The 17,271-nt window shown below is 52.9% G+C and overlaps 3 protein-coding genes across 5 annotated transcripts; 1 reads left to right on the forward strand and 2 right to left on the reverse strand.

Annotated features, from left to right (window-relative positions):
• Positions 1-151: 151 nt before the first annotated feature.
• LOC119112450 (alpha-1,3/1,6-mannosyltransferase ALG2) lies at positions 152-2,685 on the reverse strand. 2 transcript variants are annotated; one of them, XM_037236646.1, is made up of 2 exons: positions 2,624-2,685; positions 152-1,400 (listed from the first exon to the last, which is right to left on the reverse strand). In XM_037236646.1, the coding sequence occupies exon 2, from the start codon at positions 1,385-1,387 to the stop codon at positions 173-175; it is 1,215 nt and encodes a 404-aa protein (XP_037092541.1). In that variant the 5' UTR covers positions 1,388-1,400; positions 2,624-2,685; the 3' UTR covers positions 152-172. The 2 variants fall into 2 exon arrangements, with proteins under 2 accessions (XP_037092541.1, XP_037092542.1); XM_037236647.1 differs by lacking the exon at positions 2,624-2,685 and adding an exon at positions 2,278-2,309.
• Positions 2,686-2,782: 97 nt separating this feature from the next.
• Positions 2,783-11,436, forward strand: LOC119112674 (twinfilin-1). Its single transcript, XM_037236918.1, has 9 exons — positions 2,783-2,891; positions 5,461-5,570; positions 5,925-6,036; positions 6,807-6,969; positions 8,077-8,181; positions 8,620-8,752; positions 9,476-9,619; positions 10,603-10,724; positions 11,077-11,436. The coding sequence occupies exons 2-9, from the start codon at positions 5,468-5,470 to the stop codon at positions 11,230-11,232; spliced, it is 1,038 nt and encodes a 345-aa protein (XP_037092813.1). The 5' UTR covers positions 2,783-2,891; positions 5,461-5,467; the 3' UTR covers positions 11,233-11,436.
• Positions 11,437-13,419: 1,983 nt separating this feature from the next.
• LOC119112675 (transmembrane protein 230-like) lies at positions 13,420-15,691 on the reverse strand. 2 transcript variants are annotated; one of them, XM_037236920.1, is made up of 4 exons: positions 15,670-15,691; positions 14,388-14,483; positions 13,912-14,034; positions 13,420-13,642 (listed from the first exon to the last, which is right to left on the reverse strand). In XM_037236920.1, exons 2-4 carry the CDS (start codon positions 14,481-14,483, stop codon positions 13,505-13,507), a joined length of 357 nt encoding a protein of 118 aa, XP_037092815.1. In that variant the 5' UTR covers positions 15,670-15,691; the 3' UTR covers positions 13,420-13,504. The 2 variants fall into 2 exon arrangements, with proteins under 2 accessions (XP_037092815.1, XP_037092814.1); XM_037236919.1 differs by lacking the exon at positions 15,670-15,691 and adding an exon at positions 14,944-14,989.
• Positions 15,692-17,271: the final 1,580 nt, after the last annotated feature.

The raw sequence follows: 17,271 nt of genomic DNA on the forward strand, positions 1-17,271 counted from the left end.
TAACATTCATCGTGTACCGGATCATCTCAGGCACAGTGCCGATTTCACCTTTTGGGTGCAGCCGAGAGCCTGCTCATACTGTGCACCTTACATAACAGCCCTGCAGCGAACAGCCCCACCCACGTGTGCAGCCCCGTATCACCCCCTTCGATCGCGAACGCAACGCGCGCCCTCAGCCGCCCGCCTCGTGCACCACCTCGGTCACGACCTTCTCAAGCCGGTCACCGAACGCCTGAAAGGAGAAGCTCTCAACGACACGGCGCCGACCGGCCTCACCCATGGCGCGTGCCAGCTCAGGCTCGAGGAGCACGCGCAGCAGCGCCGCAGCGAACGGCTCGGCGGCCGGCGGGCACAGGAAGCCGGTGACGCCGCTCAGCACCGTCTCGAGCGGGCCGCCGCTGGCCACAGCCACCACCGGTGCGCCGCAGTACATGGCCTCCAGCGGCACGATGCCAAAGTGCTCGCGGTCCGGCGTGTACAGCACGGCCGCGCAGCCACGCAGCAGCGCCCGCTTGGCCGCGTCGCTGGGCGAGCGCAGGAAGGTGACGCGCTCGGTCAGGTCAGCAGACGCCACGTGCCGCTGCAGCTCGGCCAGGTGCTGGCCGTTCTCCTCGTTGCGCGGGTCGTAGCCACCGGCCAGCACGAGGTGGCATGCGCGGCCGACCGGCGCGTCCGCCAGCTCCAGCAGCCGGGCTAGCGCGTCCACTGCCAGCCTCAGGTTCTTCTTGCGCTCGAACCGGTTGAGCGAGAGCAAAATGTGCGGCGGCGGCGGCGCGCCGAGCACCTCAGCCAGCGAGAGGTCCGACGGCGCGTCGAACGCGGCCAGGTCCAGCGACGGGTACAGCACGTCCGGCCGGCGGTGGCGCAGGCGCGGGAACGTCTCGGCGAACACCTGGCCGGTGAAGCGGCTGTTGACCAGGACGCGGTGAGCGGCGCCTGTCGAGCGCTCTTCCAGCCAGTCGAGCGGCGCGCGGTACAGCCGCTTAAGCGGCGAACGCCGCTGCGTCAGCAGCTGGTCCGGGAAGTGGCAGTAGAAGAGCACGCGCAGGCCAGCCCAGCGCAGCAGCGGCACACACGCCGACACCTGGTCGCAGAAGACAAGGTCGGGCGGCGGCCCGGGCGCCAGCAGCAGGCACAGCGCCGCGTACACCATGCGCAGGTAGACGCAGAAGGCGCGCAGACGGCCGCACACGCTGCCAGGCAGCCAGCCGCCGCACACGCGCACCGGCAGCCTGTCCAGTGTCTCGGGGAAGCAGTGGCGCCGGTCGTGGTGCGCCGTGACGTAGGAGACGTGGTGGCCGCGGCGCTGCAGCGCCAGGCCGGCGTCCACTACCAGACGCTCGGCGCCGCCGATGCCCAGATCCGGGTGCAGGAACACCACCCGCATCGCAGCTGCCTGCCTGCGGACGACAGCAGCCATCAGTGTGCTCCAGAGCGAGGTCTGGGTGGTCGAGGCCTGCATTAACCACACAACTTTGATACTTGCACATGCTGGGTGCATGCTGCAGTACATAAGACTGCTGAGGCATGCACAGCTTGAAATGTTAATCCTCATTCTGCCAAGCCTCCTTTCACAACTTGGATAGTGGGATGTGACCACCTGTTATTTCCATACTAAGAACTATTGGGCCTTTGAAAAAAAACAACAGGAATGAACTGGGCCCAATGAGATCTTGCTGATATGGGTAAGTGCCTAGGCCAGTATTTTGTATTACATGTTTTATTTCATCCCTCTGAACCAATAATTGAAACCTCTGCCATTTCCAAAGACAATCCTTCAAACATCAAATGTTTTCAGTTTGCATGCTTGCATTTGCCAAACTATCCCACAGTGACATGAAACTTACACAGACATGTTACTTAATTTTGAGCACACTGATGCCTAATTTTGTGCCTTTCAAGCATACACTTTAATGCAGAACATGGCCTTTTTGCCTTTTCTATACTGTGACGCCTGCCAACCTGCAGGTTATTCAGGAAGTAGCACACCATCAAACTAGACACCCATTCTGCAACACATGCAAGGGACTCACCAGATGGCAACTGGCCATACACCACATGCAGCCCTGGGAGCTAGCACAAGGGCATGCAGCCTGCGGCAACAAGATCATCCACGACCACATGCACCAAGCAACCACTATGCGAGCCACTACCACATGTGACACCAACAGTACATGCACAATCACAAAGGCATGCACATGCAACACATCAAAATATAACTCTTGATTATTTTGGAGCATCACATTTATCGCATAAATGATGCTGCCAACAGCTCACCAAGTGATTTTCAAGCAGACTAGTATGGTCAAAATAGATAGGCAGGTACTTAAAAAATATACAGAAGTTTTGCACATCCCTGGGTACAAATTAGACAGCAATTTTTATGACTTGGGACTGGAACATTCAGCAACCCCTAGCATCCGCGATCTGAATGGCAGTAATGGCACTTGTATTGTACGTTCAAGGATCATATCTATTTTATTGAGTGGGGGCCGCGTGAACAGGAAAGGCCAGTAAATGCCTGAAGCTGAATGGATCACAACATTCCTACATGGACCAGGAATAGCACGACATTAAGGGAGGAGCAGGGCAAGAACTTAAATGATCGTTTGTTTAAACAGACCCTGCTTGCTCGATTGATGGCCGGGCAGCTTCTTGCCTGCTCGCTGGGCCACGCACTTGACGAACTCAGCGCAATGACAGAATTTGGGAACACGAAATGGATATGGAAGCTCCTGTGCGCCGGCCAAGCGGTGACGTTTCCAGCGCATTAGGCGTGAGGCCCGTAACACGCCTGTAACAAGGCGATACAACAAATAATAGCATATGCATTGCTTCAAACGTTGGAGCGGTTCGGCAGTGGTGGTACTTCGTGAAACCTGAACACATAGGCAAGTGGAAAACAACGCGAGGAGTGCAATTTATGCCCCAGGCGTTGTTGGCATGCTGTTTTAACCTTCATGCTTCCGATGTGGTTTGCGAGATCCAGCGTCCAGGGGTGATTGACGAGCTGGCGATCAGTCTGGGCGGGGATGGGCTGCCCTGGAGGCTTAAATTAACCATGGCTATCACGGTCACTCAATTTTGTTTGCTGTAAAGATCCTTTGTTCAGAGTATTGACAGTGTTTCCTGGTTTAATGGTCCTCTGTGTGACATATATTTTTGTAGGTGTTAACTGAAGTAAAGTAAGTAGTCTTCTAAAATGAGGTATTTCACTGGAATGTAGCCAGTCTAATCCTTCATGAAATGCCAGCATGAAACATGAACTTAGTGCCATTGTCTTTTCTATAACCTTCATCTGTCCTTTTTCATTGTGACATTGCTGCTATTAAGTTGTGTCTGCTAGGCTCTGCTACTTTTATGTGGTTTTTGCTATACCAGCAGTCATGGTGTATTCTACATATTGACATACATGTGCAGTTACAGATCCAGACAACTATAAGGCCTATGATGAGAGACAGGCAATGCCATATAGCCTGAGCAGAGGAGTGTCTTAAAGCCCTAATGACATTACATGATGATATGGTGTATGGAGTTTAATTTTTTTGGCATATGATAGTTCAGTATTCAAAAGGATTTCAAACCATTCCTCAACTGTCTGCTATGTGTGTTCTCAAAAAATGCCAGTGAATAAAATACAACATATGATTAAGTGTAGGTCTGTTTTTGGACATAGTTATGAGGAAACCATGAAAATATGATCAACAGTTGAATGCTGGTCACCCTAAAGGTCCAGGAATATATTTCTGGCAAGTTAAGGCACCAGTCCTTGCTCCTGAACTCCCATGTCCCTTTAAGCTAATCTACACTAACCCAACATGCATAACCTGACTGCCACTGGCCCAGCCCAATTAATCTCAGATCAGCTCAGGGCAATCCAACACAGTATAGTTGATCTCAGTTCAGCTCAGGCCGATCCAACCTGGTCCAATTCCATCAGGAAGCAGTAAATACCATACTACTTAATAGGGGCTTTGGATGTCTTGCCAAAACTGTGCTGGATGTGCCCTTTCAGTTCAATGACTACAAAATAACAAACTAAAGAACTGGACTGCAATAAAAGATATCCTTACAGCAGTTGCCAACATTATGTGACTTTAATATTTTTGCTGGGTCCACAGGTAACAGAAGAATCAATGGTGAATGCCCATTCAAACTTGCATAATACATTAAACTTATGTTGCATGACAAGATTTTCAATTGCTAGATTTCTGGGGTCATAGCCCATGCTAAGTAGTGTGTGCTGCCTAAGCCCAGACCTATCCAATAATAATACATTTCCTGGTCATCAGCAAAGTTTTGTGAAAAGAGCTAAATGTGCTGCAATATTTGGTGCCTTGTCCTGCCCTCTGAATTCTCCTGACTTCTAGCTCAGCTGCTGCCACTGACTGATCACCATCTCAGTCTGATTGACAAATGATGAGTACACTCAGTATGTTGAGTATATATGTAACTGTACTCAGATCTACCCTGCTCATAAGGATTGGCACAGTGGCTTTTAAGTGAATATATAACTGACCTGCTTTCTTCTGGACATATGGAGCCATGTAGCAGGGGAGGGGTGTATAGAGAGTTGGAGATATACAGCAATACACAGAAGGGGATTTGCCGCCCTCTGACATCATCTGAACTCCAGTGTGGCTGAAGTCACCAGTTAAAGGCTGTCACAGTCAAGGGCAACTAGCAAGCAGCCAGAGGGCCTGAAATTGAAGAGAAAGCACATAAATATCAGGAGGCAGGCACTCTAACCACCTGGGCTATTACAATGGAGCCACTGGAATGACTAATGGGGTGAAAGTGGGTGATAATTGAAACTACAGTAATGATGACAATGTTTAATTTCAATATATGGTTTCCAAAACCTATGATCAATGACTACCAGCCTAGGCTCCTGATTAGCATTTTAGGATTCCATGTTCAGAGACAGTAGCTGGCAGGGTATAGAAGTATTGACATCAAGGGATATTGTTATGGACTGATGTTCTTTGGTGTAGTCTGGAACAATGACAGTTCAGAACTAAGGCAACATTGTCGACGGGGGTCGTTTTCTCATGCATGCCAGTTGTCTTGCTGCATGATAGATGTTCTTAAAGACACCACTGCGTGCTGCAGTGCTGTCTGGCTCCACCATCAAGCCAAACCAATATTTGTCATACAAAAATGTTCCGCCAGCATTCAAGGATAACACCTCAGCTGGGTGGCAGAGTGACCTGGGACCTGGCTATTCTCTGCAGCAGGTCTCGATGAAAAGATTATTAAGCTTTGTAAATTTGATGCTAGAAACCAACCATTGATAATTTTTAGAACCATGCCATGGAGCGGGGAAGAGGAGGAGAACAAGGAAGGAGGGAGGTGTGATTGCCTCAATATGGTTTCAGGTTGGTGGCTGCTGCTGACTGCCAACAGAGAATGATGATGTAAGGAAATCCTCCTCATGACCACTTTCTTCATTCTTTACAGAGGAAAGATGTCCCACCAAACAGGGATTGTAGCCAACCAGGAGTTGATGACATTTTTTGGCAGCTGCAGAAATGGAAGTGTCAGGGCCATCAAAATATCCATTGAAGATGGTAAGCAAAAGAAACATGGATGCATTAAATGTTCATGGATCAGGTGATTCCTGTAAGTGGATGAACATTGGATGACTTCTTGCACAACTCTCCTACACCACCAAGTAATCACAACAACCATGTACAACTTGTGTGCTGAGTTTTGTGTAAAGACCACACTCATCACTATCATTTTCACAGCCACTGGCATCTTGATGCTTGAGAAGCATAAAGCTACTTTGGAAAGCAGTCTCATCTCAGACACAAGGATAATGTCTTGAGACACATTGCACCATTGTGCAAAAAAGTGAGCTGCTGTTTGCATTTTTCATGTGTGTATGCTGAAGTGGTGTAACTCCATCATTGTTCTTGCAGAGCAGTTAAGCCTCCACACCCATGTTCCTGCTGAGTCTACCTGGGAAACTGACTGGGACAGCACAGTTCCAGATCTCACAGATGACAAGCAGCCGACATACATCCTGTATAGGTCTGTTTATCAATGGCTAGACCTGCAAAAGTGTTTTGTAGATAACAGGAGTTGCCGGCCAAACAACACTATCCATGAAATGTTCAATTCAAATGCTATATTGTAACAAGTCAGCACAGGGGCATGCTTTCACAACATGAGTGGGGGGGGGGGGGGGGGGGAGAGACAGCAAAAAATATAAAACCCTGCCCTCAAAATATGCCCAAAAATGGCTTTTTCCTGATTTGCTCCATTGGCCATTTTCTTCCTGAAGTGCAGGGAAAGCTGGAGCATAAATATAGCCTCCACCCCACTTTGAACCCTGACTGAAAAGTAAATGACACCCCTGAATCATATTTCAAGTGGTGTTTGTGTTGCATAAATAGCTTGACACATTGAACATTGGCATGGCAGGTTGAGTGTTGCTATGATGCATGGGCATAGCCTGAAACTTGTGGAATGGGTAGTGTTACCCATGTTTGCTAGTTGTTAAACCAGCAACCTCCCAGCTTTTTGAAACTGGATATATGGAGCTGTCATTGTCAGAATTTGTAACTCATGATACTGCAAAATGAGAAGCTCAAGTCCATTCATTGCCATTTCTATTCAACCTTGTTAACCATGCATCTTGTCATGGGGACAGTATTGCCCATTACAGGGCTGTGATGGTGGGCTGTGATGTTACAGCACTCACTGATGTGCAAAAGCATTAACATATGGTTGTAGCTGAAGTGACTTCAGTGTACATAGCACATGCCCACATAAAGGTAACATAAATGGCACTGTTGCAGGCTAGACTCCAAGAATTCAATGGGCTTTGAGTGGCTGCTGATCACATGGTCACCGGATGACTCGCCAGTCAGGCAGAAGATGCTGTATGCCTCTACAAAGGCCACACTCAAGAAGGAATTTGGTGGGGCCCAGATCAAGGATGAAGTCTTTGGCACAACAAAGGTGATTTTTGCCTTTAGTTGTTAACACGCGCTCGCGGCGTCAGTTTAGCCTCCCTCGAAGGTTTTGCCTTAAGTTGTTAACACTCGCTCGCGGCGTCAGTTTAGCCTCCCTCGAAGGTTTTTGCCTTTACTTGTTAACACGCGCTCGCGGCGTCAGTTTAGCCTCCCTCGAAGATTTTTGCCTTTAGTTGTTAACACGTGCTCGCGGCGTCAGTTTAGCCTCCCTCGAAGGTTTTTGCCTTTAGTTAACACGCGCTCGCGGCGTCAGTTTAGCCTCCCTCGAAGGTTTTGTTTTTCCTTTAGTTGTTAACACGCGCTCGCGGCGTTAGTTTAGCCTCCCTCGGAGGTTTTTCCGGCGTGATTTCCGAACAGCGCGGCGCGGTCGCGCCATATTCCTGAAGATAATTGAATAATGGATCGTTTGATATCCAAAATTCACATGTACCTGTAAGGTTGCTGACCTGTGGCAGGCCAAGGTCAGGCCATGAATGCAGTGAAGACGATTTCTAGGGAATTCTTCAAGCTGATGCAACAACAGAGTGTTAGATGAAGCCATACATCTGTGAGATAGTTTCTTAGGGAACACACAAATTGCATGAACAAGTTCCATTGACATAGGATCAGGTATGAAGTTCAGACCAAGGGTCAAAACCAACCTGTTTTGTTACTCTAGGGCGTGCTGTGCGGAATGGTTTCCGACTTAGTTTCTGGTACTCATTTCAAATGTGTTGATAACAGGAACCATATCATACATCTTCCATAGACTTCTTAAATCTCAGGATAGGTCACTGACCTAAAATGACTCAGGTAAACCTTTTTGTTTTTGTGAACGTAGGCTTCAAACTTTGATGCTTCTGTTCAAATGCAAGACTCAAAGAAGCCTTGTAGGATTCTGATTGCCATGACCTCTGACAGGTCAAAAAGATCCCTGACCTTAAATAAGCACCAATAATCTTTTGCTTAAAAGGTGTCTAGGTTCTGGGACACTTCTGGGTTCTGGGGCACTTTGGACGCCAATCTGAAGTTTGGCCTCGCTATTGTGACACGCTGTTGTAACACGGTGTTGTGACACGCTGTTGTGACACGGTGTTGTGACTGGTGCTGTCAGGAGGACGTGACGCTGACCGGCTACCGGCGCCATCTGCGTGCCCAGAAGGCGCCCGCCCCTCGCTCCATGGCCGAGGAGGAGAGGGATGAGATCAAGAGGGCAGAGGTGAGGTTCGAAACTGAGCGCCGGCAGCCTGGAAGGAGCGCCCTAGTTAGGATAGCGAGTCCACAGGTGTTCTGATGCTGTCCTGTCATTTGCAACAGGTTTTCCCGCCCATGAATGGGCGCAGGAATGACTCAACGTTACGTTCAAACGTCCAGATGCTTCGAAAATCAGTATGGCTAAAGGAGGGGCTGAGGTGCTGCGGGTCTGCCTGGCCGTGTACCCTGCGCGCCTGGCCGCCAGAAGGCGTATACTGAGACGGCGGGATGTCGCTCCGTTCTTTGTCTCGTTGCTCCGTTCTCCGCCCCTTGCCGTGTACCCTGCGCGCCTGGCCGCCAGAAGGCGTACACTGAGACGGCGGGATGTCGCTCCGTTCTTTGTCTCGTTGCTCCGTTCTCCGCCCGTGCACCGTGTCCACATACGGTGCCACCTTGCGGACAGGTGGGGGTGGACGTGTCGGTGGACACCAAGCAGCAGACGATGGGCAGCGTGTCCTTCCCGATCAGCCGCGAGGCGCTGGACGAGGTGGCCGGTCTGTCCCAGGGCAGGGTGAACTACGTACAGCTGAGCATAGGTCAGTTCCGGGGCGCCGGGTCACGGGCGCTCCCTTCGACATGAGCCTGGCTCCCATTATGGTGGTGCAGCCTAGTGCCAGCACCTAACTTCAGCAAGTCTTTTGTGCTGAGATATCATCCTTTTGTTGAACTGACCAAACCTTCGCCAAGAACAACGATGAATTGAATTCTGTAGCAGAATACACATGAAGGACCCCATTTCCAATTCGCAGTGTCATTGCAACATCACAGTACAACTCCCATCAATATTGGATGCGTGTCGCTTCCGGCGGACGCCTCCGGCTGAAACGAGCGCGGCCAAGTGGCCCGTTGGGACAGGCACTGTGCAGATTTTGCCCACCGGATGTACCGCTGTGTAGCAGGCAGTCTGTCCCCGGCCATCTGACCGCCCTCCCCCCCCCCCCCTCCCCCGGATGAAGGAAACGCGCTCTGGTGGTGGGCGGGGCGTGTTGTGGAGCGCGGCCCACTCCGTATGACGCCGTCCGTCGTCTTCGGCGCCGGCCAGCGACCTGTGACCGGGCTGACGACCCCTCGTGTGAGCCGCCTGGTGACCTGTGACCGGGCTGACGACCCCTCGTGTGAGCCGCCTGGTGACCTGTGACCGGGCTGACGACCCCCCCCCCCCTGTGGGCCGCCTGGCTGTCAGCCCCTGTCGAGAGCGGTTCACCGCAGTCCCGACAGGGCCGGGCGCGTGTGACCGGGCTCCGGCGCGCTTGCCGCAGACTTGGACAAGGAGACCATTAACCTGGCGGCGGCCGACACCACGCCGGCGGCGGCGCTCGCACGGCACGTGCCCACCGACCACGCGCGCTATCACCTGTACGTGTTCAGCCACCAGTACGAGGGTGACCAGTTCCACAGTCTCGGTGAGTGGGTGCTGGCCACTGTGCGGGACCGGCGTCGTCATGGAGTTGCCAGGTTTGAACACAGAACTCGCCGGCGATACGAGCCGGCCGCATAGGCTCTGAGGCCATACATGCTATCCTATTTGCACAACGGTGCAAGCTGCGGCGGTGTAGATCACCCCGAGTTGCCGTCTATGCTGATCGATTCGTCTCAGCTTAAAGAGCAAGGTATGCCTTGTTAAATCTGATGTCGAGACATCTGAGTGGAAATTTATACTTTTAAAGCGATGTTGTGAAAGTAAATCTTGCTCACTGAAAAAATGTCATTTAGTTTTAGTGGCGGAGACGCGACATCTCCTGCTTTTTCGTGTTCGTCTCGTGGTCTTTACGTTGCGATGCTTTTGAAATCTTAAGCTTGCGTATGGGCACTATGGGGCTTTGGTACCCGCGTTGTAGCCGGACATAAAGCCACCGTGTGATGTGACGTTTGGACAAAAGTGCTGGGGTTTGCCGCATTCTTCATTGAAATTTTCTGAAAAAGCCGTCATTCGTGATTTTTCCCTCAAGTTGACAAGCACAAAGCTAGAAATATGTTTGGTAGGCTCAACCTGCTGCCCGCGAGAGCTGCGCTTGAACTGCGCGGAATTTTAGAGGACGCGGGCGCCGGTGCCTGACGCAGTGTGTATTGGACTGGCGCCTGTAAGGCCCGCTATATGCCAAAGGAAGACCACCACAGCTCTGTCGTGGGCGCCGAGCAGCCACTCCGTACGCGAGGGGGTGGGGGAGGAATGCCGACTGTGTGGGACGGACGGCGGTGGTCGGCCTGAGGCGGACGGCGGCGGTCGGCCTGAGGCGGACGGCGGGTCGGCCTGAGGCGGACGGCCGCGGTCGGCCTGAGGCGGACGGCGGCGGTCGGCCTGAGGCGGACGGCCGCGTCGGCCTGAGGCGGACGGCCGCGGTCGGCCTGAGACGGACGCGTGCCGACCTGTGTGCCGCCCCGCCAGTGTTCATCTACTCCATGCCCGGCTACAACTGCTCCATCCGGGAGCGCATGCTGTACTCCAGCTGCAAGTCCTCAGTCATCGACGTCATAGAGAACCAGTGCCAGCTGAGCATCACCAAAAAGGTGGGCGGGATCGGTCCACCTGGACGTTGCCATGGTCTCCCTGTAAGTGACCAGAGCTGTGAACCGGCCGCCGTGATGTCATGTGCCTGTCCTGTGTTCGGCTGGTGGGCGCTGTCTTCGGCTCACGCGCCCTGTCCAGGCTGGTCAGTGTGAGGTAGACACGGCTGACCAGTCCGGATCGGTAGGCTCCCACTGTGTCCCCCCACGCAGCGGGGTAACAGCCACGCCAGCGCCTCCTGAAATAGACAGTGGCGCGTTTATGGCCGCATTGGGACGACCCGCCGCCGGCGCACCTGCTGGCCGTATGCCTTAGTCTGGCGTCTGCGACTGGACCCTTCCGTTTGATCGGCAGATCGAGGTGGATGACCCCAGCGAGCTGACCGAGCAGTTCCTGATGGACGAGATCCACCCCAAAAAGATGCTGCATCGGCCCAAGTTCGCCAAGCCCAAGGGCCCGGCCAGCCGCGGCGCCAAGCGGCTGACCAAGCCCGGTCCGGCCGACTCGTAGCCGCCTGACGGCCAGGCCCGTCAGCGTCAGGTGCGTGCCGTCCGGCGGGCGCCGGGTGAGGCCGCCTCCGCCGACGGCGGCCGCAGCGCATTGTTTTGTATTTGTACGGCGGCGGGCGCCGGAGGCTGCGCGCGCTCGCATTATGTCGGTCCGCTTCAAGCGTGACTTCCATGTACGGTCGATGCGTGCGACGCACGCCGCTGGGCGCCGCGCGTGACGCAGCGTCACCAGCGGCACGGAGGCCCGCGTGGCCGGCGGCGCGCTGACAGGTCGCGGCCACGCTTTCTAGACGAATTCAAACTGTGATTTTTCATAAACTGTGACCGGTAGGCCCTATTGTAGAACACGGTAGGCCCTATCGTGGAACACGTTAGGTTCTATTGTAGAACACGTGGATCCTAGATGTGGGGTCATCTGAGGCTTTTCTCGACGATCGACCAGGCATTTTCATGCACCGTTCCCGTAAGGACTTGGCTCGGGTTGGAGGGCTCGGTGAATACGACAAAATGTCAGGAAAATTACCACAAGCCCGGCAAGCGGTGGTACACGACTATGGCGTGGCAGCCGTTTTTTGGCACCTGGTGATGTATTTTAGGAGTAGGAACTGTATCATGTGTTAAGCTTAACCGAAAGGGAAGAGGCGGTGGTGGCGATAAAATGGCCTCAAAATTGTAATCCTTATTCGTTTGCAGTCAGAGAAACCGTGTGGCGACAAAGTATATGCCGAATACATGTGTTTATATTGTTCTAATTCGGTGAAATGAGGAAGTTTGGCCCCCTTACAGCATATATTAATCCGCTTTGTGGATGTATATTACCCACTGTATGTGCACCAAAGATTACCGCCAGGAAATGAAACGGTGTTATGTACAAGAAAGACCCTGTAGCGCCCGTGTCCCCGAAAATTGATGCTTCATCCCTTGTCTGTTGGAGACTTAATATCGTGTGTTGTGCTAACGGGACTGTTCCAGGTTCATGATCGCTTCAGGTCACGGACACCCCTTATAAGATGACGTTAGACACGTCCGCCTCTCAAACTGCGTTCTTGGTCAGCTTGTTGTCTGATCCAATGCAAGACCGCTCATTCATTGTCAGGTCGTTTCGCCCAGATGCGACAGCGCACGTCCTTCACATCACGTGTGGAGGAGCTTGCGGACAATGGCAACGTGCAGTGTGATCACATATAGCTCCCAGTAATAACCATGAATCACGGTTTTGAAAACACCAATGTTTTTGTTAACAGAATGGCTGTGGCCAAACTTGATCATGTGCATAATTGGGCGGTGCTAGTGCCGTGTCCAACCGTTGCAAGCCTGCGATCAAACCGCTACCTTACATACTGCCAGTGTAAAACCCAATACACATTGTACGTTTCGCCGGCGTCTCGGACCACGTTCCACTGATTTGGGCAGCTCCGTTTGCCAGTCAGTGAAATGTGCGAACGGAGAAAGGGAAGAATGAACATGCAGTACTGTGTGGCCCCGTCGAATGACAATACAAACGGTCTAGGAGGCACAATACGCATATTCATTACAGACAAGCACACTAAACAAAATAAGCACCGAGCATGACGTCGATAAAAAGGCCGTTAACTGCCGACCGCAAGCTCAGCAGCTGATGGCGCCATCACCAGGGCCACGAGAGACGGGCCTCGACGGGTAAGGCGGTGCGGGCGGCGTGAGTACCACATGGACAGGAGCGCCGCCCGCCGATAACCGCTCCGCCCCGCTTCCGTCACTGGCCCGCGCCCACCTCACAACACGTGCCTGAGCGCACCTCACAACACGTGCCTGAGCGCACTTCACAACACGTGCCTGAGCGCACCTCACAACACGTGCCTTAGCGCACCTCACAACACGTGCCTGAGCGCACCTCACAACACGGGCCTGAGCGCGCACACTTCAGCACATCGTCCATGCCCGTCTGATGGAACAGAAACACGGAGACCATCATACCGTAGCCAGTTGTCAGCAGCCTCAGCAGCCTCAGCAGCAGCCTCGTGCACAAAACGGTACCTACAGAATGATTGGATGTCACTGGTGAGCTGCATCGCAGCTATATGCAGCCAGCGGTGACGTGCCCTCCGGCAGCCGGTCACCGGCCAGCGGTGGAGTGTCCTCCGGCAGCCGGCCACCGGCCAGCGGTGGCGTGCCCTCCGGCAGCCGGCCACCAGCCAGCGGTGGCGTGTCTTCCGGCAGCCGGCCACCGGCCAGCGGTGGCGTGCCCTCCGGCAGCCGGCCACCGGCCAGCGGAGCCGGCTACACCGGACGGCTCAGTCGAAGCTGGGAATGTCCTCGAATGAGTAGCCGTCGTAGCCGATGTAGGCCAGGTATGCCATACGCACGTGATAGGCGCCCGGCACGAACATGATGAGGCCCAGCACGATCAGGGGCCAGGTGCGGTCGGCGTACTGCGGAAACATATGGCGTCACTGTACCTGGGTGGCCCGCACACGTACGGAACACCGGCTGCGACAACCCCACAGGCCGCTAATATAAAAACACGCGGTGTTCGGCGCACATATGGACAGCACTAACAGTTCGCTGATCATCAGGGCGGGGGAAGCGGCGACCAACCGCAGCTGCGTGTCCGCGAACGGATGCTCACGGTCAGTGGACCGTGAACAGCCCGTCCGCCGACGTCACGGACGGGGTTGAGTCCCGACCCCCGCCCGCTTACCCGCTCGTCGAAAAAGCCGGATACAAGCAAGCTGCCCATGACGAGCAGTGTGGTGCCGCCGGCGAACAAGAATGACGCCAGGAAGATGCTTTTCCACGGGATCGGCTTCCGCACTGTCTGAAACTACGCCGGCCAGCGTCCGTGAGACGGACGACGCACAGCTCGAACGGCCAGCGGGACACGGCTCGAACGGCCAGCGGACAGACACGGCTCGAACGGCCAGCGGAACGCAGGTCGAATGGCCAGCAGGCCACAGCTCGAACGGCCAGCGGAGCACGACCGGTGGGCCTCCATGCCGAACAGTGGCTGAACGACCTCGACATAGCTGAGCCATAACTACCCATAGCAGACAGCACAGTGTTCTCACGCCGTTCCCGATGTGGTTCCATTTCTTATAGCCGCAACGAGTCTTTTTGGGACAAAGTGTACCGCAAACCAGACCGCTGGGCCAGCGGACCATAACTCGCTGTTCCAACCTGCTCGTCGCAGAACTGCCCGTCGCCGACGGCCGTCAGCCGGTGGTACTGGGCCGCGTGTTCAGGCGCTGGACCACTGGCATTCCGACGGCGCATCTGAGACGGACCAGCGTAAGGCGACCAGCTGTCTGCAGAGGGGCTCAATCACAATGACCTCATGGAAATGATTGTCATAAACACACACAGTATTGTTTGCTAGTACACAGTTCTTATGTGCATCATCACTTTTCTACTGGGTCATTGTCAGGGGAAAGGACTGCCATTAATGACTGTGCTGCATAACTCCATGCCAGTGCTGGTGAAAAGGTCCTCATGTCAGTTATGGTTGGCACTGGCACTGAAGAAAAACAGAAGGGAGTCTCCTTAGCCTCCTTAAAGACTCATTAGGACTCTGAAGAATGTCATTTGCCCATCAGATCAGTTCACAGCTTGGGCATGAATTACCTAGTGCATGGAATTGTGGGTAGTCCATGGTTCAAGGTACTCAAGTTATCCTTGAAAAAAGGTCACTGATAAAGAACAGAAACCTATTTGTGAAAACAAAATATCCACTTACCATTCACCAGAAAGTTACTGGATTAATAGCATAGTTCATATCTCACCATAGCTATGCTCCTAAGCTGGACATGCATGGACAGAAGGCAAAATGTCACTCATTTTGTGTGGCTGTACTATAGAATTGATACTGGTTCCACCTTCAAATAAGAATCAAAACTGATCCTGCATAGATTTGCTGGCTGTCAAGCATAGCAATTTAGCATTTTCATGTGCATCACTTCTGATTCCTGGAAAGTGTACTTTTTCATGTTTTATCACCTGGCAAAAGTTTCAAAAAATGCTGATTACATGACAGTTATGAAAGAGTGCAGGGGCACAATTCCAATTAATAAATTTGGGTGCCTGGACAGTGAAAGATGACAAGCTGGCCATAAAATACATCAGGAAATATGTCTCCCTAAGTTTTGCCCACTTTCTTCACAGTTTAGAGGTCTGGAGTTGTTGGAGCTTAAGTGAGGGGTGGAGGCTGGTAACATCAGGTACCAATGTGTACCGTAACCTCTCTCAGCATTTGCTGATGCTAACCACTGCCCTATGCCAAGTGCAGCGTAACTGAATATCACGTGGGCTATCACTTAACATCGGGCTCAGCCGGCCAATGCTTGTTTGCGGTCGCAATGTTGGGAATTTCGTGGTATTTGCAGTACTTTACTTGCACAGGTAATGGCTATTTATGAAACGGCAACTTCATACAGTTACGCTTCTATGCACGCCCAACACTTACAGTGGAATGAAGTTTGATGTATCTTACAACACCGCACTTCAATCCCACCGCCACCCCACCTTAATCATTGATCGCAACGAAATGTTAGGAGCAAGGCGAAGAACAGGCATGAAGTGCATGCGATTTCGAAGGCACTTTCAACACTACCATTATTTGTCGCTGTTGCGGCGACTTTATGGATATGGCAGCTTCTATTGCCCGCGACACCAGAGGAAAATGGTGGGCCAAAACTGCTACGAGTAAGGGCTTCATTGTGCGACAATGAGCATCCATTTCACGCCGTGGTCATTTCATACCGTGGTCGCATGGGTGTAGGAACAGGAGGGGGAGCAGGTGGCCATGCCCCCACTTTTCAAGGTGGGGGGGGGGGAAGTGTTAACTGGCTGGCCCACTTTTCAGATTAAAGCTGTCTTTGGCTTACTTTTGCACTACATCAGGGGCGGATCCGGAGGGAAGGGGCACGGGGTCATGGCCCCCTTTGGGCCCCGAAGGAGCCCATTGGTTCCGAGGGGGCCATCGCTGGCGGAACAGGTGCAGCTTTTAAACACAAAACACAACAAAATTGGGTATCTCTGCACTTCCATGCGACCAAGAACAAATCTAAGCGAAAGTAAAGGCCGTATGAGAAGAAGGAAAATAGCTATTCACTGATTGGTAAAAGTTGTAAATTGGAAATCTTAAGCTTCATTACACTGTCTAGAGGCCCATGCCCTTTCCGGGAGACCCATATGCCCCCTTGTAGGATCATTTCAATCGTAAAGGAGCATTCCACATTGCCGTTCATTTCTTTGCATTTGCTCGGAGGGCACTGCGCTGTTGTTGGAGCCCTTCCTATGAACGTGCCGGGGCACTCTTGTCAATCGCGGGCCCTTCCACGGATTCTTTCCATTCGCCAGAAGGGCTCCGTGAGGTATAGCCGGGTCCCATATCTTAACCTGCCGGGGTATTCTCGGTTGCTCAGGGGTCCTTTTCGTGGATCTCGTCCGGTCAACCTGCCGACACACCTGCGATATTCTCATTGCTCGTCATTGGGACTTTTACGACGTAATTAGCTGCTGATGCTATATGGCATCGCCTGCCTCTCACCCTGGCAGGAAGGGCACGGCACCGGGAGGATTCGAACCCCGTACCTCTGGTCTCTCCCACGCGCAATGGTCAAAGCAGACGCTTTAACCACTAAACTAACTTCCGGCACCCCTCCTATCGGGGTTCGTGTTGCTAACCTGCCCGTGCACTCTTGATCTCACAGGGGTACTCATTTATGGTCTTGACTGATTCCCCTTTGCTCGGAGGGTCCTTGTGCTATGACCAGGGCCTTATGTGTCAGCCTGCCGGGACTACCTATCGTTTAGGGGCCACCACGTTGGTCTTGCGTTCCTTTTGCTTGCTCTGAGGGCCCTATACTTGTTGACGAGAGCCACTTTGTTGGCATCCTGCGGCACCCATGATCGCTCAGGTTCCGTCCCTGTTAGCATTGGTGCCTTCGCCTTAGAGCAGCAGTCGAATATGCGCCGATAAATTATTTACGCGCGATTGCCGAACGTAGTTTTACATGCCGCCGACGTCGTATGTGTCATTTCCATTGGCTGTTTAGTGTGTGCC

This window comes from Pollicipes pollicipes, unplaced genomic scaffold (genome assembly GCF_011947565.3).
Source record: "Pollicipes pollicipes isolate AB1234 unplaced genomic scaffold, Ppol_2.1 Scaffold_7261;HRSCAF=8764_pilon_pilon_pilon, whole genome shotgun sequence".
Classification (NCBI taxonomy): Eukaryota; Metazoa; Arthropoda; class Thecostraca; order Pollicipedomorpha; family Pollicipedidae; genus Pollicipes; species Pollicipes pollicipes.